This window comes from Lactuca virosa, chromosome 1, assembly GCF_052849685.1.
Source record: "Lactuca virosa cultivar CGN04683 chromosome 1, Lactuca_virosa_CGN04683_v6, whole genome shotgun sequence".
Lineage (NCBI taxonomy): Eukaryota > Viridiplantae > Streptophyta > Magnoliopsida > Asterales > Asteraceae > Lactuca > Lactuca virosa.
In genome coordinates this window covers 86,402,921-86,423,361 of record NC_136426.1, presented here as the reverse complement: position 1 = coordinate 86,423,361, position 20,441 = coordinate 86,402,921, and the positions used below count along the sequence as shown (strand labels likewise).

At 36.5% G+C, this 20,441-nt stretch overlaps 1 protein-coding gene across 1 annotated transcript; it reads right to left on the bottom strand.

The window, feature by feature from the left end:
* Positions 1 to 2,478: 2,478 nt before the first annotated feature.
* Positions 2,479 to 4,410, bottom strand: LOC145116470 (uncharacterized). Its single transcript, XM_079052816.1, has one exon. It carries the CDS (start codon positions 4,408 to 4,410, stop codon positions 2,479 to 2,481), a length of 1,932 nt encoding a protein of 643 aa, XP_078908942.1.
* Positions 4,411 to 20,441: the final 16,031 nt, after the last annotated feature.

Here is a 20,441-nt window from a genome sequence, read left to right as displayed (position 1 = left end):
AACAATTGATATACATGAACCACTACAATATATTCATGTTTATCCCATAATACAAAAATAAATTGACATTATAATTTTTAAGGTTTAATAATTGTGAGAAATAGGGACGTAGTTTACTAAAATATTCCAGTATAGCAAAATACTTTAAGTTCTAAGTTTTTAATAATAACAGAATTCTACTTTTGTTTTTTTCTTGAGATTATAACGACCAATGACTTGTCACCTTGCTATTATTGGAAGTTTTGGTAAAGTAACTTGCTATTATCTATAAAAAAAAGTAGGTTGCTTTTATGAGTAAAACTTAAAAGTGTGATTAGATTGAATTTCTTTTAGTAAATGCTTCATGTCTAGTTTGCATTTGATTATTTTAAATTGTTTAATATTCATGCCTCAGTAGCAGTACAATATATTTAAAGTTTCTCAAGAAAACCTATAATTTGCCCAAGAAACTATAATGATTTGTTCGTGAAAAGAATGGTTAGATTGTGTATAGTTGATCTTGGAGTATCTTTTCTGTTGAAGACAAGGCAACATGTGAAGATTGATTCATCACTGCTGAGTGTTAATATAAATTCATGGGCTCTTTTTTTTAACATGTACATTTTCTATGATGGATTTGTGATTGTTTTATTTTGACAGGAGAATTTTTTTCTCTATTTGGGAGATCCTTTTAAAGATAGGTGTAGTTGGGCATAAAACGGTTGGTCTTAAATTCATATTAGGTATTTGTTAGTATGTTAGCATTTAGGGTTTAGGCCGAAGGCCCTTAGGGTTTAGGTTAGGCCAATGACCCCTTATATATCCCTATTTATATGAGGTTTAACCCTCAATATTAATTGATCAATATTTTATCTTACACGGTATCAGAGCTCTAGGTTAAAACTCTACTGCTACAACAACTCGTAGCCGTCGCCGTCCACATCCGACGACATTCTCTCATAGTCGTCGGAGGCGGCTTCATTATGCTCCATATTTTTTTCCTCCTAAAAAATAAAGTAACCGCCGGCACCAAACCAGAGCTCTTTTAGCGGCTTCTTCTACTGCCTCGTTTGGTTATGGCTCCTCCTAGGATGGCCCCTGCCTTCGAGCCTTCTGCCTTCTCCTCAACTCGTCTCTTTTTCAGATCTATTTTCCGAGTCGGTCGGAATAGGCTCCGTCCGCGGCAACTCACGCTCTCTTTTTTTCTCACTGCTTTTCTCCGGACCCCTCTACCACTGGCTTCATAATTGTCGTCACCACCGCTCCGCTCTTCTTATACAAAGGAACCACCGTTCTTCTCTTTCCTTCTCTGACGAGCCGCCACTGTTAGCCGCCATCGTCAGAGCTCTGCCACCGCCGTTGCTGTTGTCTTCATTTATGTTTTGTTTTATTTTCCAATTTAATCGACTCCTCCCGATCAAACTGTCGTGCCGGGGGGGGGGGGGGGGGGGAGGGTTAGTATGTTATCATTTAGGGTTTAGGCCCAAGGCCCTTAGGGTTTAGGTTTGGCCAATGGCCCCTTATGTATCCCTATTTATATGAGGTTTAACCCTCAGTATTAATCGATCAATCTATTATCTTACAATATTTATTTATGATTTTGTATTGGCTTCGGTTTTGGTTGTTATATGGTACGAATTATTGATATGTTAAATATGAGTTTGGATTTCTTGTGTGTTATTGATCGATGATGTTAGTTTTGTGACAAAGTTGTTGCCTAAGCTTGCACAATTGTGGCTGAGAGGGTAGTTACTAACCCACAACCTAACATCTCTTACATGTCTCATTGTAGTTTCACAGAGGAGGCGTTTAATGCACAATTGAAACTTTTTATCAAGTTTCCCATCCTTATATCAAAGTCTGCAAAAATTTGGCATTGATAAAAAATTGAAACCACAATTTCTTTTTCAAGAAAGAATGAGAAAAACAAAAACATAAGAATATGAGAATCCTGAAAGCCAAAAGATTTGATGCAAATCACACAGACTGGTAACAAGTACCAAACTAATGATGACTTAATTCTAGATTTAAATGATAAACCATAAGAAGCCTGGGTAGATTTATTGAGTACACAATCAGTAGATCCACAAACTTTTCAAATTATAGTTACTAACAAAGATTCATTAGAACTTGAAGAAGCTGAATGAATCCTGGCTGAACCATTGGGCATCTGACTCTTTGGTAATGCATGCCACTTATCAATGTACCCCATCGACTCCATGTCTAAGTTGGGAAGTTGACGTTTTTTAAGCATTTTCAGGATCTTTATGGATCTACCAAGAAGCTGAGCTGCAGTCAGTGGCGGATACAGCCACTTTTAGTTGGGTGTCTTGCCCCCACTTAAAAGAGTGTACCAACATATACTATAATTATATATATTGTCCCCACTTTAACATTTTTGGCACCCAATTTGCCTAAAAATCAGAAAAAAAACGTTGAAAGTTAATATATAATTACTATTATTTATGTATTAATTAATTTTTATATAAATGGTCACCACTACACTGAAGTTCTGGGTCCGCCACTGGCTGCAGTTTTGATGTTATCTTCCCTTTTCTCTATTGCATCTTCATGACACTTCATAGTTATGACACGTGGTAAGTTGGTAAAGCAAGCACATAGCAGATCTGCGATTATGGTTGATATCCACTCAAAAAGCTCCTCATCTGTTGGCAAATTTTCTTGCCTATTGCAGTGAAGCAATATGGTTTGGCTGATCTTGTACATACAACTTGCAGCAATGAACTTACAAAGTGAGTGATCCAGACTTACATTTTTCCTTGTCTTGAACTGTATCACAATTTTTGCTGCTTCATCACCCAACCATTGGAGAATCTCCTTTGGCGTTTTTCCTTTACGAGCCTTATTTTGAAGATCAATTTGTAGCCACCTGCAGTATACTTCAACGTCGGTCCACACACGTCTTGCTGCTTTTCTTGCCTTTACCAATTCACTGTTTGCATTGAGGCTTTCTTCGATATGTGTTACAAATTGGAGACCTTCCCTCATACTAGCAACTAATCCCTTCACATGACAGTTTGCAGTTTTAGGAAGTGAAAGGGCAATGGCAGTTAATGTTACTGCTACTAGGCTCCAGCAGCTCTCGATTTCTTCTGGATGTAAAGGTGGGACTTGCTCATTGTCAAACTCTATTACTCCATAGAATCCTGTAGATTTCTTGAGAAGCGTCATAAGATTATCCGGCTCTTTCTTTTCAGACTCATGAAGAAGTCGAGTCATAGAATTGAGCATGTTTCTTAATATTTTCTTTGAAAGCTTTGCCTTCAATTCAATTTGTAGGACATAACCAACATATTCTTCCATCTCTGATCTCATATGGATGTTAGATTCATCTGCTTCTTCTTTAAAGCTTCTCAACAATGACTTGCAGAAATAGTAAGTACAAGATAGGAAGATCAGAAAAGTTATGGGAATGAGGCATATTGTGTTGCATATAATCACAACCGTTATCTGAACTGCAATGAAAATGTTGAAGATCATGTTTTTGATGTTATGGAAAACCATTTTGCAATGCCGTCCTAGGATATGTGAAGAGACATGGCTGCTTTTCCACATCTGAAGCCTTTGGATCCATTGCTTCTCCACTCGGAACACGTTTAGACGATTCTTGCTCAATTTCTGTGAGAGTTTGAAATGACTGGTGGCAGTCAAACATCTAAATATTGGTGCTATACTACCTACTGTTGCCCCAAGTAATTGCAATATAAGAATTACATCAATTGACCACTTATAATCTGAAAATATATATTTTCCACGCTGAAAATATGACGTATCAGAAAACAGGATAATGAAAAGAGTAAATGAACTGCAAGCAATGAATGAGCATAAAACCCCAAAAGCAGAAGAAACCGGTGAACAAGCAATTGCAAATTGGGGATTACCAGTCTTAGCCATCATCCAATACTTCTTAGCATAACGTATGAGTGCCTTGGAGGAGAACTTTATCTCCTGATGATTTGAAACCAGTCCCTGCAACTCCTCGTACTGGTGTTGTAAAATTCTTCTAGTTTCTGGAACTGTCAAAGCTACCGGAAATGGCCATAGAAGGGAAAATATAAATATGAGCATTTGTATCAGGACTGGGAAAGGCAGCATAATACTAAATTGGATCAAAACATTTACAGTGATGGTGACTATAAGAATACCCAAGGCTATTATGTTCATTAGAAGTTCCCTGTCATTCATTAGCCCTAGAGAAGGAAGAGAGTTAGCTAACATGGTGACCAGGAAAAGGATGCTGATCATCTTTGCCACCATATCATGACTGCTATCAGACATGTCATCCGATAGATCCACTGGCAGCTTCATTGCTACTGCCATCAGTGTGATGGTAGCAGCATTGATAGTGAAAAATCTGCATGGAAACCATAGTTTCCCTTGTCTAAAGCCTTGAAAGGCATCAGCTGCCATTGCAAGAGTGCAAACCAGAGATGCTACGCAAATTTACAGTCCCACCCATGGCATGGCTTCGGTAGGAGATTTCCAACCCATTCTGCTAGACAAGAGATCGAAATGGAAAATTTTAAGTGCGGAGCGATGTACCGGTTTTTATTTTGCATACTAGCGGTTTATGTAAAATTCCTCCACCTTTCCTTATTAAGGGCTGGGTAATTGTTGATGTAATTAAGTAGGTAGTTGGCAGCCTTCTTAAAGACTTGACCCAAAGTAAACGAATAATGTTGCTAAAGCTTGACCAAAAGACTTGACCCAAAGTAAACGCTTAATGTTGCTAAAGCTAGATCAAAAGTAAATACATTATGCATCCATCAAATATCCTATTAAGAAAAGAATTCATTTAATTGACTGACAGTAAAAATAGGGAAATTAAGTAATCTAACAATACTTTAATGTGTATTTGAAGAAACTAACCATAAAAAAAATATTTTTAGTCCGTACCAAGAAAAAAACATTTTTTTTGAAAAAAAATTACATTTCAGACTGAATTCTGGAACAACATGCTGTATTCCAGTCTGAATTTCAGATTTCAAAAAAAAACACTTGTAATTTCAAGAACAAGTCCGAAATCTGATGAACAATTCCGGAATTCCGAAGAAAAAATTTGTTTTTTTACTTAGGACATCCACAATGGAGACTTAATAGGAGTTGAATGAATGATGATTAGGATTGAATAGAGGTTGAATGTAACTATAATCATTATCTGAAGTGCTACAAGAGTTCAAAATCACATTTCGGATATTATGGAAAACCTTCTTGCAATGGCGGCCTGGGATATGCGTCGGGACAGGGCTGCTTTTCCAAAGCTGAAGCCATTGTATCCAATGCTTCTCGACTCGGAACACGTTTAGATGGTTCTTGCTCCATTTCATGGAGAGGTTGAAATGACTGGTGGCAGTCAAACATCTGAAAATTGGTGCTATACTACCTACTATTGCCCCAATTGATTGCAACACAATAATCACATTGATTGACCACTTATAATCTGATTTATCATTTTGATAACTTGATCTATCAACAAACTGGCCTATCAAATTAACAACTGAAATCAAAGCAAGGATTGGGCATATAACCCCAAAAGCAGAAGACACAGGTGAACAAGCAATTGCAAATTGGGAGTTACCAGTCTCTGCCATTATCCAATACTTTTTAACATAACGAATGAGTCGCTTGTTGGAGAAGTTTATCTCTTGATGTTTAGAATTAGAAATCAATCTGTGCAACTCCTTGTACCTTTGTTGTAAAACTCTTCTAGATGCTGAAACCGTCAAGGCTACCGAAATTGACAATAGAACTAAAAGAATCAATAAAAAGAATATTGTTCCGATTCCCAAATATAGAATCAATAAAGGCATTATTGTAAAACTAACTGCATATTTACAGTAATGGTGAATATGAGGATACACAAGGCCACCGTATTCAACGAAGTTCCTTGTCATTCATAAGCCCTAAAGTAGGGAGAAAGTTGGCTAACATGGTGACAAAGAACATAATGCTAACAAACTTTGCTCCAATCCCTAGTCTGTCAGAATTGTCGGTGCTTAGATCCATTGGTAGCTTTGTTGATATTGCTATCACTGTAATCGAAACAGAGTTGATGGTAAAAAATATGCATGGAAACCAGAGCTTCCGTTGTCGAAAGCCTCGGAAGACATCGGCTGCCATTGCTAGAGTGCAAACCAGAGATGCTACGCAAATATACAATCCCACCCATGGCATGACGTTTGCAGGAGTTGTCCATATCATCTTGCTAAATATTAGAAATAAATCACCTTTGTAAATTAGTTTATTTATTTTCTATATTTACTTATTAGATTCCTTGTATATCTCCTTGTAATATTGTATATAAGCGTGATTAGTAAATCAATAAAATTAAATCACCCCTCTTCTCAAATTGACATCAAACAATTACCTTCTGTGGCGAAATCAAATCACCCCTCTTACCAAACATCAGAAGTGGATGTCTCATGTCGATGGATCTTCTGCCATTCCGCCACTCAAAACCCTTGTTGACGGCAAAGAAATCTCGAATCCAGCCCATGAAGCTTGGATCGATGTTGACCAGAAGGTGCTCTTAATCATTCTCTATGTCCGAAGAATCAATGACAGAGGTGTTAGGTCTTTCTTCCCCTCGAGAAGTTTAGACAGCCTTGGAATCCGCATATAGCCATGATTCTCAAGAACGGTCACAAAACCTCAAGGATTCTCTGCGCCAGCTTAAAAAGGGTACCCTTTCTGTCTCTTTCTGTCTCTGAATATGTTAAACAATTTAAATCTATTTGTGATAAACTACATGCTATTGGGCAATCGGTTCCTGAAACCCATAAAAGCCATTGGTTCTTGTGTGGCTTGGGACCTACCTTTGAAACCTTTTCAACTGCCCATAGGGAACTTCCTACACGCCCAAGTTTCCATACCCTTGTGACTCAAGCTGAAGGTTACAAGATGTTTATCTCATCATTACATGAACCGACTCCATCTCCTGTTGCCTTTAATTCCTCTCGTGGGAGAGGTCGATCTGGGCAGCCTAGTAATCGGGGTGGCTCCTCTTCTCGCGGCAAGGGGAGGTCTGGTCGTCGACCTCCTCATTGTCAGTTATGTCGTCATGATGGTCGTTATGCAAGTGCTTATCCCGATCTCAGAAACTATGCTGAACAATCTCCACATTCGGCTGCCAACCTTGTTCAGGCCTTTAATGCAAGTTGCAACATAAATGAGTCGTCTCCGAATTGGTATGTTGATTCCGGAGCAACGGCTCACATGGCTCCATCTTCGACATGTTTTGATTCCTTGGTTCCCTATCATGGCAAAGACAAGGTAGCTTTTGGGAATGGTAATATACTTCCCATCCCTCGTATTGGTACTTTTTCGCTTGCCCCAAATTTAAAATTACGAGATGTTCTCATTGTCCCTCATATCAAAAAGAAGCTACTCTCTGTCAGCAAATTAACTAATGATTACCCGATTGATGTTTTATTTTCTCAGTCCTCTTTTGCTATTCAGGACACCCTCCACAAAACGATTTTGGCGACAGGCAAGCATAAGGATGGTTTATATGTCTTGGATCCAGCATCTCACGCATTGGTGGCCTTAGTGATTTCTTCTATTATTGCATCTTTTGATTTATGGCATAAAAGACTTGGTCATGTTGCTTACGACATTGTTTCTCTTCTTAATACAAATGGATGTTTACGTGTTACTTCTGTTTTGCCAGGTCCTAATTTATGCATATCTTGTCAATTATCCAAGCAACATCGTTTGCACTTTAAATTGAATGATAAAAGATCCTTGCATGTTCTTGACTTAGTTCAATGTGATTTATGGGGACCGGCTCCAATTACATCTATTGATGGTTACCGCTACTATGCTTTATTTGTTGATGATTACTCCCGCTTCTCTTGGTTTTATCCTTTAAGAAAGATGTCGGATTTTTATGATATTTTAGTAAATTTTTTAATCTTTGTTCAAACTCAATTCACTTGCAAGATGAAAGTTTTTCAAAGTGACGGAGGTACTAAATTATCAAATCATCGGGTGCGCAAATTATTTGCTGAAAATGGTACTCACCATCAAATGTCGTGTCCTTATATTCCTCAACAAAATGGACGTGTTGAACGAAAGCATTGTCATCTAACTGAAACCGGTCTTGCCATGCTTTTTGGTGCAAATGCACCTGCTCACTTTTGGGTGGATGCTTTCTCTTCTGCCACATATGTTATCAATCGTCTACCCATAAAACTGTTACAAGATAAATCCCCGTTTGAAGTTCTCTTCAATATTCCTCCAAATTACAACAACTTTAAGGTTTTTGGATGTCGGGTTTTTCCATTTTTACGACCCTATGCGGAACACAAACTTGCTCCCCGGAGTATTGCATGCATCTTTCTAGGTTATTGTACTCAATATAAAGGATACAAGTGTTATGATCATCTTACTTCCAAATCCTTTATCACCCGCCATGCTAAGTTTGATGAAAACTTCTTTCCATTTGCAAGTGATTATAATTCTGCAAATGATCTTGCATTGTTTTTGAGCTGCTACTCTGATGAATTACCACCTACTCATGCTCCTAGAAATTTCGCACCAACGGCTACTTCACCAGAGACTGTTCCATTACCATCTAAACCGTGCACCTCATGCTTACATGACGACTCATCTCTGGTTGTCGCTGACGACTCATCTCTGGTTGTCGCTGCAACCCTGACACCATCATCTATGCCGGTTTCCTCTCCGGTTTTAACTCCAGCAACCTCTTTGGGTCCTTCCCCACCACCTGCGCCGCCACCACAATCTCTGTCACCACAGTCGCCAACCTCGTCGCCACCATCATCACCGTCGGCTGCTCCAGCTCTCGGTCACTCTATGTTTACCGAAAGCAAAGCTAGCATTGTTAAACCACGCCACATCTTTGATCTTCTTGCTATTTCCCCAACACATTTGCAATGTGCCTTGTTTGCTTCCAAGGAACCCAATGGGTTTAAATCGGCCTCCAAACTTGATCATTGGTGCCGTGCTATGTCAGAAGAAATACAGGCCCTTCATGATAATAAAACCTGGACTCTTGTCCCATGACCATCACATGCGAATGTTGTTGGTTCTAAATGGGTCTTTCGCACTAAATATCATGTTGATGAGACTATTGATCGTCATAAAGCTCGTCTTGTAGCCTAAGGTTTCACTCAAATTCTGGGTTTTGATTTTTCTCATACCTTCAGCCCGGTGGTTAAAGCTACAACTGTTTGTGTTGTCTTATCTTTGGCTGTCACAAATAGGTGGCCTCTTCATCAGTGTGATGTTAAAAATGCCTTTTTAAATGGTGACCTTCATGAAACCGTTTATATGGAGCAACCTCCACGTTATGTTGACTCTAAATATCCAACACACGTTTTTCGTCTCAACAAAGCCTTGTATGGACTTCATCAAGCCCCAAGAGCTTGGTTTCAACGTTTGAGTTACTTCTTAGTTGCTCAAGGTTTCAAGTGTAGTCAAGCTGATACATCTCTCTTTGTTTTTCATCAAGGATCGTGTCTCTTGTACCTCTAGGTTTATGTTGATGACATTGTTTTGACTGGCAACCACGCCCCTTCCTTTACTCGCTTCATCTCTCACTTAAAGAATGAGTTTGCTATTAAAGATTTGGGTAAATTGAACTATTTTCTTGGGCTTGAGGTTACTTATGACTTTGATGGTTTATTTCTAAATCAGAGTAAATATGCTCATGATATTTTGAGTCGGGCCGGTCTACTTGATGCGAAACCAATAGGTACACCACTCGCTACAAATGACGTTTTCACCTCTACTGGCACTCCCTTTCATGATCCTACTCAATATCAGTCTTTTGTTGGAGCTCTTCAATACTTGACTATCACTAGGCCCGATATTTCGTATGCGGTGAATCAAGCTAGTCAATTCCTTCACTCTCATACTGACCAACATTTTACCCTTGTCAAACGAATTCTATGATATGTCAAAGACACAATCAATTATGGTCTTCATTTCTCTGTGCCTACTAAATCTATGCTTGTTGGTTATTCTAATGCAGATTGGGCTCGTTGCATTGAGACTAGGCGTTCCACCTATGGCTACTCTATTTTTCTTGGAGGAAATCTTGTGAATCTGAGTATCGGGCTATGACAAATACTGCTGCAGAACTCATCTGGATTACTCATCTGTTACATGATCTAAATGCCTTACCTCCTGCTAGACCGAATTTACTTTGTGATAACCTCAGTGCTATTTTCTTAAGTCAAAATCCTGTTACACATAAACGAGCCAAACATATAGACATTGATCATCACTTTATTCGTCAACTTGTGTTGTCTGGTAAGTTGCATACAAAATTTGTTCCAACCAAGCTTCAAGTGGCAGATATCTTCACCAAACCGTTACCTCGACCACTTTTTGAGAGTTTTCGGTAGCAACTCAGAGTTCATCCACCACCTGTGCGCTTGAAGGGGGTATTGGAAATATATCACCTTTGTAAATTAGTGTATTTATTTTTCTATATTTACTTATTAGATTCCTTGTATATCTCCTTGTAATATTGTATATAAGCGTGATTAGTAAATCAATAAAATTACTGGGAACATTTATCCCATCTTACACTAGACAAGAGAAAATGAAGAGTTAACTTGATCTAGCAATACAAAACCTAACTGATGCTTGATATATATACATAAAAGTTCAAGAAAGATTTTTATTTAATTTGATCAAGGAGAATATTAATGAAACAAACTAGTGAGAAGCTAGACAGATATTTCCAGGAATCTATTGACAAGACTTCTATTTCCATTTTAGCCGGTTTGTGTATTTTTCGTCCCCTTTCCTTCTCAAAGTACTTGACAGGCATTGATGTATCCAGCATAATGTAGCTAAGGGCTAAGGCTTGATCAAAGATATATGTGACCTTATATATATATATATATATATATATATATATATATATATATATCCCATGTATGTAATATTATTATGTAGTGTGATGCGGTGCGGGTTGAACCACAATTTAGTAATTAAAAACCGCACATCATAGTACGGTTTGAAAAAATTACGAACCACAAACCGCACCATGATAGTTCTAAACCACATTATGCAGTGTGGGCGGTTTGTGCGGTTTATGTGGTTTGATGAACATCCTTGACACATGCACTTGAAATCAACCAGTCAACTTTCATCTAACTTTCACCTTTCACTATAACTTTATAGCTTTCCGGTAAGTCTCTACATGCAATCAACTCCTCCACTAACAAATCCCTCATGAAAAATACTCGTCTAAACTTCGTGATTCTACATTACTACTGATCAATGAGATTTTAGCTAGAGCCGGACTAAGAAGAATCATTGTCTTATAGAAACCCAAAAATTCTTTGAATTCAAGGGTAATATTTTGGGTTTTTAATTTGGCATGATAAGGGGAAGTATCTCTAAAAAGTACATGCCTTCAATTTGTACGACTATAATAACCCAAATAATCAGAATTACAACAATGCACGTTTTTTTTTCTCAAAGGAGCTCATCTAATTATGAAAGAAAGATAAATTGAGAAAAATAGGGGATTCCTTGAAACAAATCACCTATAGAGCCAACACCAACAACCAACTTGGAATTGTTTGTTGAATCAGTATTAGAGTTGAAGGTATATATCAGGGATGAAGCCTAAGTTCACTAATTCTTTAAAGTATACAAAGCCTTCTTGAAGTCCAAAATTTCGACACAATGAATGTAAGATTTTGTTGCCAACCATGGCATCAGGAACACAATCCATCTCAGTGAAAAGACTAAGAGGGTGTTTAGATAAATTAGCTTTTAGTGGTGAGAGAAAGCAACTTTTTTAAAAGTGTTTGGATTAGAAATAAGCAATAAGCTATAAGCAAGGGGGGATGCTTATTAAACGTAGCTTATTTAGCTTATTCCCACCACAATAAGCTGATTTTTAGTGTTTCCTATCCAAACACTTAAACTTAGCTTATATGGTAGGGAAAAGCAATAAGCTATAAGCACCCTCTTTTTTTCCTATCCAAACACCCTCTAAACAAATCATCATAATCCTTTTTCTTACGGTACCCACTTGCAATTACATCAAGAACTACAGAGGTTGGTTTGGTTTGACTCGATAAATAAAGGCCTTTTTGATGAAATTTCGTGATTCTTGAACTTTTCCCTGTCTCCATAGTGCTTGAATGACATTCTTATAGGTGGTATATTTTTCAGCTATACCCATCACAAGTCTCCCCCAATTTATACTCATACTCTTCTAATTTGTTAACTAACACTTTCTACACTCTAAAACAAGAGATGAAAAGAAAGAAGAAAATTGCACAAAGATGGTTCATGAACGATATGACGTGGGCTTTATGGCACTAGCAAATCACCAATCGTTGGATTTAGGGTAAATTACCCGAATGGTCCTTATCGTTTGAGGTAATTTGTTCTTTTGGTCCCTAACTATTTTTTTTAACGCAGATAGTCTTAACCACATATTTTTGTTGCATTTTTGGTCCTTACCATATGTAAATTGACTATATTACCCTCATCAAATTTTTATATTTTTATTTAGGGTAAATTACACGAATGGTCCTTGTGGTTTTGGGGTAATCTGCGCGTTTGATTCCTAAGACTTTTTTTTAAAAAATTTGGGAGGTCCCTCAAACATTATTTTGTCGCGTCTTTAGTCCCTATTAAATATAAAAAGACTATTTTGCTCTTAATAGAGATTTTTGATTTTCTTTTATTTATTTATTGTTTTACAATTAAAAAAAATAATCGGCCACCAGTAGTTAAACCCAACATCCCACCCACACTTTATGTGTTCAAAGATCCAACCACCACACCAAAATCATAACTGTTCAACAGTCATAATAAATCACTACGGTTCACCGTCGTCAACCACCACAGTTGATAGTTTCATTTTATTTACTTCTTTTTATAGTTTATTTTAGCACATTCCACCTCATTTTAGTTAATCTTCATGCATATTTTCTCTTTTTGTTATTTTTTCTCCTTCACCGGGTGCTTTCCAGTCTTTTGAGCTTATTTGCAGGATTTATTGAAGACTATTTGTCATTGGAGGTATGGAAGGAGTGCGGGACTATTAGGGGCTTGCAATTTGTTCGTGAACTTGAAGTGTGGCGATTGGGCTCGGTGTCAGTACAAGCGGGATGCGCGTTGGATTTTATATTGGACGAGGACTCGAGTTGAGGAAGATTAAGGAGCATTGGATCAATCAAAGAAGGCTTTGGAATGACACAAATGGGCTCTAAAGAGTTATGCATGTGGGCTGAAGTGTGAATGAGAAGATTGGGCTAGATTGCATGTTAAATGGCCCAAGTCCCACATTCAGCGTGACCCACGCGGTCCGCGTGGACCCATACGCGATCCGCGTGAAATGTGCTGACTTAATTCCGAGTTTTGACTTGTTGACTCTACTTGTGGAAAGTTGGTGGGTAGCTTTTGGGCAACTTTTTGAATCGGGAAATGAACCTTATCTGCTGGAGTTTGGGAACATTCTTGAGGATTATCACTTGAAGAACACACACAATTCTCTCTCAAGAGGGCATTGGAAGATTTGAAGATTTTTTGAAGATTAGTGTAATTTCTTTCCATCTTGCAACTAGAACAATGTTTGGTACCACTAAACTATATTGTCTTTCTTTTACTTTGGCCATGCTAGGCTAGACTTTCATTTGGTTGATTAGGGTTTAATCCCATGGATGATTGGTTGTTTTGAAGACTATTATTATCTTGTGTTGAAATTTATGGAAATGTTTTCTAGTTAAACATCTTGTTGTGTTTATTTATCTTTGATCATGAGCTCAGATAAATGAATGCTTATTTTTGTTGACTAATTTCTTGGTTAAGTAATGTAATTTCAAATTAGTAAGCAACAAATGGTTTATATGTTTGTTTTCATTTCATTTAGACCATGGACATGTTTCCTCCATAATGATAATGTAAGCATTTGATTATCTTTTGGATTTGGTAACTCTTACAACTTAAAGCTAATTGATTTTCACAAGATTTTATGCTTCATTGATTTTGTGACTTCAATTAAGGAAATGTGTTAAGAGCTCCTCTAGCCATTTTAATATCTAAGAAGAGTTGAGGCAATTTGTGCTTATGAATTGCTATAGCCAAGTTAAACCAATTCACAAGTGTTATTCTATTTAGTCTAATGATAAGTCAACCATGTCATCCATGTGGTGTACCCAAAATCAACCAATTTCACTTCATTGAATTTAATCAAATCTTTTACTTGTTTACTTGTCATATTTACATTCTAGTTAGTTTTAATTTTGTCAAGCAATCAAAAAGAACTAACCCCCCCCCCCATTTTTATCTTATTGTCATTTTACAAGTACTTTTGCAAAGAGATTTTCCATAGAGTTATAAATTGAACCAATCTCTGTGGATCGACCCCTTTACCACTATACACTATTTTAGTGTAAAAGATTTAGGGTTATTTATTTTTGTTGGCCTCGACAACCACCAACAGTCACCGCCTACAAATCATATCCAAAGTTGAAATTAAACCTTAAACCTAATACGAAAATTCATATATGAAAAATCTGAAGTCAAACCACAAACCTCAAAGTTGAAATCAAAACCACATGTGAAATGAAACATCAAAAACATATTTGAAATTAAACCTCGTATTCAAAACCTTAGAAACTTAAAAAACAAACCCAGATTCTAAACCCACATGTGAATCCCCTACTGAATTCAAATCCAGATGTTCATGCCTAATTGAATTTGTGATTAGAAATCCAAAAACATCAGGTGAAGAAATAGAAATCAGGTGAATATTTACTTCCGACGAACCTCAAATTAAACTTCAGAAACATCAGGTGATGAAATCGAAATCAAAATCCAGTCATCCCTGGTTGATCTTCTGCGAAGAAATTGGAAAGAGGTTTCTGAAATGACCAACAATTTCTGGATAACATTGATTTTTGAACAATGTTTGAATAATTAGGGGATGCAGCAATGACGATGTGGTGCTTCGATTCCCATCATCGACGGTGGTGCTACTCCGATTCATGATTTTTTTGCAAAGGTTGTTGTGCTCCAGTGGGTTGATGTGTCGCTGGTGGTAAATGAACGAGGTTTTCGTCAGTGTGGTGGGGATTTCTCTCGCTGACAGTGTTGTTTTAAGTAGCGGTGATACAGGGATTGAGCATATGATGATCGATCTACCTTTTTCTTTTCTTCTTTCTACCCATTTGCGTTTTGTAGCCACCACAATCACCGGTTACCACAAGAAACCTTACATGGTCTTCGGTGGGGTGGGGTCGCTCGCCGGAAAGTAGCAGCAGTCATCGGAGAAGTGGTGAGTTTTGGTAATGTGAGAGCTTAAATGAAAGGGTGGATGGGGGATAAAACGAGGATTGGTGGGTGGGGGTGGGGGGGGGGCTCTTTTGTTTTTTTTTTTTTTAAATTAAAAATGATGAATAAGTAATCAAAAATCACACAAAAAATATTAAGAGTAAAATAGTCATTTTATGCTTGATAGGGACCAAACATGTAAAAAAATACATTCTAGGGATCTTTCGTATTAAAAAGAAGTCCTAGGGACCAAACATATAGATTACCCCAAACCATAGGGACCATTCGTATAGTTTACCCTTTTATTCAGTTAATTAACTGTTTAATTAGAAATAACATTGGGTCCACCATCCACCCTTCACCCCCACCTGTTTGAAAACGGGAGTTCTCTGGTCTCTCATATCATCTCCACACATAGCACTAAAAAGAAACCGACTCCAACTCCATTTAGCCGCCGCTAGAAACCACCCTCACAGCCGGAAAATATACATACCTTCGTGCGACTCCATTTCTCCATTTTCCCGATCTTTCCGCTGTTCCACAACAGAGCATCACCACCGACGAACTTTTTTTGAAATTCCATGAATAGGAGTCATCATGTTCGAAATCCCATTTCATTACCATCAAAAACCACATCCACCGCTATCGGAATACTAACACTTATCACCACCACTACCTAAGATTATCCTCATTAGTAACCCAACCCAACCCAATTTGTTTATAAAAAATTAATTTATCTTTCCTCCACCTATACAACCCGACCCAATCCAATTATTCATACTCATTAGCAATCAAAACCAATCTAATTTTATATTTAAAAATATATATAAAAAAATATATTAATATTGATTTTGTTTTGTAGAGAAAAATAAATTATATATTTCAGTATATTTCATTTAATTTTTTACCAAGTATAAAATATAGTTATTAACTAAATTAGATTTAAATATAAAAGTTAATTTAAGTCCACAGGAACACTTGACAACATAAAGAAATAAAAATGCAAAAACATTTTGGTGAATGGCTCGTTGGGGCAGCTAGATCACCAACACTACTACAAAATACCCTTTAGTGACACGCATTGCGTGTCTTAAAACGCACAGACGAAGGAAGGCCCTTTCATAAAGGAAGACGAAACACATTTGTGTGTCGTAACCTTACTACACGCATTTACGACGCACATGCATTTACAACGCACATAGATGACACACAATGTGTATCAAGGAAACCTGTCATAAAGGAAGAGGACACACATTTGCGTGTCGTAACCTTATGACGCGCATTTACGACACACATTGTGTGTCATAATTTTAAGTGTTTAAAAAAAATTAACAAATATATATATATATATATATATATATATATATATATATATATATATATATATATATATATATATTATATTTACTAATTTTCAAATTAAATGACAATTAATGTCTCATAACACAACATAAAATACATTACATAATAAAAAAAATCTATTTCAAACAATAAATGTACCAACATTCATTCATCTAATCTACTTTGTGTTTCATACAAAAAATCTATTTCATACAATAAATGTATCATCAAGAGAAACCATTTCCTTAAGCAACCTAGGAAGAGCATAAGATAATAAACCAGCCTTATGTATCTGATCTTTAAATAAGCGAAGCTTTCTTGACATATTTTTAGCAGCTTCCATGGCTTCTTCCATTTTCTTTATTAGCAGCTTTCATCATCTCAGTAGTACAACTAACGATTGAAATGAAGAATGCAACTCTTTTATATCTACAAAAAACTTGAAAAAAAACAACAAAGATTTAATGTTTTTATATAACAAGAACATACTGAATGCATAAAATAACAAGAGCCAATAAGAAGTAATTTTCTATTCCCTTCTCAGTATGTGATGGTTGGGGCTGTTGATTTCCTCTGAAATAGTTTTTCCCGTTTAGAAAACGGGGCAAAAAGATCCGACCTATTACAGTACTTGCAACGATTAAGCATCTACTTATGATGAAAGTAGATACCATTTTCATAAAGAGTTGCCTTTATGCAACAACAATATCAATATCATAACCTTGAAAGATCACATGTAATTTTAGTGTAGATTATAAAATAACTATCCAAGAAAAGCTAACAACTATGGTACCTTCTTCATGTGAATGTTAGTAGTCATGGAATCTGCATTGTATGGCAATTTTTTATCAGGGAGTGTGAATAAGTCTTTATAATACATATCCAAGATGTTATCCAAGCTTACTTGAAAATATAACTAAGTTATATCTTGCATTTATCCCAAAATAAATATACATAAAACAAAGGAAGAACTAGAAAATCCCTTTTGGTGCTTTCAAGGGCAGAAATGGAAATCACTTATGCAAGCTTGGATATGGCTTGTACATCTGAGGAACCGAAGGTCAAGGAAGTAGGGACCTAGAAATGGGAAAGGACTGTTATACCCTTCTGGCTAGATACTTGTTTGGATTAAGAGTAAGAGAAAAGAGAAAGGTGTTTAACCTCTCTTGATTTGCAATATCTTTCAAATTTCTTCTTGTTCCTGGTGTAAACAAGACAAAAGATTAAAAAATTTGGGTCAATAGTGACAGAGAACTAAAAATAGGTAAATTATATTAAAGTATTTAAGCCCGTTCACAAAATAATAAGAAGATAATAGATGATAAGTTTTCATGATGAAAGAAAAAGAATTATAACTAACCTGGTTAGCAAATCCTAAGCTACCTCTCATGTTTTGAAGTGAGATCTCAACAATGTATATAGGAACCTATAGATCATATGTAAATTTTCCTACCAGGAAGAAGTACATCAGGTCATACAACTAAAGCACTAGTGGCTCCAAGGGAAGAAGGGTCATATGCAATAATAGCATAATTATGAATAGGGTGAAGAATGTTATCAGGAAAGTCTCCTTAAGCCAGCCACCAGGAAGTTCAAATGCAAGAGCAAAACTGGTTCTCTGTTTGACAATTGACAAAGGGTGATTTAGTAAATACCTTAGGATGACAAAGGGTAATTTAGTCAATAAAAAAGGATACATAATTGAACTTACAAGATACACCCACCCGTGGTGATCACCACCAACATACACTAATTTGGGCTCCTCAACTTGAGTGCCACCTAGAAAATAAGAGAGAAGAGGCTTTGCATATTTTAACAGTTCCTCGTGTTCAACTCCTGATGCATCAAGTACCATTCGAGGAGCTGTATAGTTTGCCTAATAATTTCCAAACAACATTTTCTTTCAAGACAAAATCCACATGGAATCAATAAAAATGATGATTGTAATACTAATACCAGATACTCTAGTTGTTAAATGCATAAAATAACAACTTAATTTCATTTATTTGTGTAGTATAGCATCATGTATTAATTTCTTTCTAGTTTCTAGTTTATAGAACACCATTGTGCTTTGAAAAATCTAACTAATGATCAATGATGACATTCTTCTTTCAACTTTTTTCTTATTAGGACATTCTACTTTGAAAAATCTAAAGATGCAAATTGATTTGTATTTATTTGACATTGCTATAATTTTAAGGTATAGTGAAAGTAGGATGCTATTTATTATTTTCTTACATGTAACCGTAAAATATAAGGTGTGAGACTAACAACTACAAAATCCTTCAAAAGTGTATTGTTTATTCTGTTGATTAAGCCTTCTGAAGCAAGAAGAGGATTGCTTGCATATTCAACAATCTCATCCTTCACCTTCTCAATATATATAAATAAATAAATAAAAGTAATGTTTTTAATCATAAAATACGTAAAAGCCAACTTTCAAAAAGATAAATGACAAGAAATAAAGTGAAAGGAAACAAGTAAACAAGCATCTGTTCCTTGACCTCCCAATCCAATAAAGCTTGATTTCTTATAGAGTCAACAAGTAGCTCCACCATTTGAGGAACATAACTCCTCAAAGCATCATAAGAGTAACCCATTTGTTCCCTTGAAGCAGAAGTTATCGCATTGCTGCCAATTGCCTCCACTTCACGCACAAAACGCAAATGGCTCCTATTAAGTGTGATTTTAAAGGTCATACATTCAAGAACATGTGTAGCTCCATATGAAGCTGGTGTTTCATAGATTGAGCCACTGTTAACATACAAGCCGATAGGGCAAACTAGTAAAAACTTAGGACTTAATTGGGAAAGAAAGTCAAAAGGAAACACCTAACTGGTCTGATGTTTAGTATCACCAACACCAAAGCCTTCCAATAATCTTTAGAACCTTGGATTTGCTCTTCACATGATAATAGTATAAGCATGTCAAATTTGAACCCAAAACTGAACAATAGTAATTAAGATTTTCATTAAACCACACAATTCTGGTCGCTTATGGATAAAACATTAGAAAACAAGTATGATTACTACCTTTCTCTAAAATTTCCTTGATGTTGAAATGGGGATCGATGACCAAATCAGGGTCAAAATCGCAACTTCAATGAAGTTGTAATGGAGATGTTGATTCGAGCCATATATATCACACTAAAAGGGTAGGGGTTATCGATTAACAATGTTATATTGTGAAGGTGAAAGTGAACGGGAATAATGAGAGGGGAAAACATTTTCAATGTAATATAGAGAAGATTCATTCGAGCCCTAGAAGATGGTCAGAAATACTTGGTGGTGCGTGATTGGAGGTTTGGTGGTGGTGCGATGCTGGTGTGGGAGAAAGGAAGAGTGGCCACTGTTGATCGAAGGTTTATGGGTACTCGACAGAGAGAAAGAAGAATGATTGTGATATTAGGGATTTTTTAGTATTCTAGTGAGAGAAAGAGAGAGACAACCGAGGAGAGAAGAGAGAAGATTGAGGAGGTAGAAAGATGGAGAGAAGGTAGAGTTGAATACGACAACTTTTAAAAATTTTTGGGATTTAATTTTCCCCCGTTAGCTACTAAAGATGAAGATGCGCCCATTTCATTAAAAAATATAAAACGACATGATTTCATGACACACTTTTAATGATAGGTGCCCTCCATGTTTTTCTTTTGTTATGACACTAATTTTAGGGCACACAAAAATGCGCATCCAAAATCCTTCAAATTTTGGGAGAGTTGACATTATTTTTAGGGCACACACTTTTGCGTATCACAAAACAACGTGTGTCATGGTTCGCGTGTCATTAAAGGGTATTTTTCTAGTAGTGCAATGCGATAGTCTAAT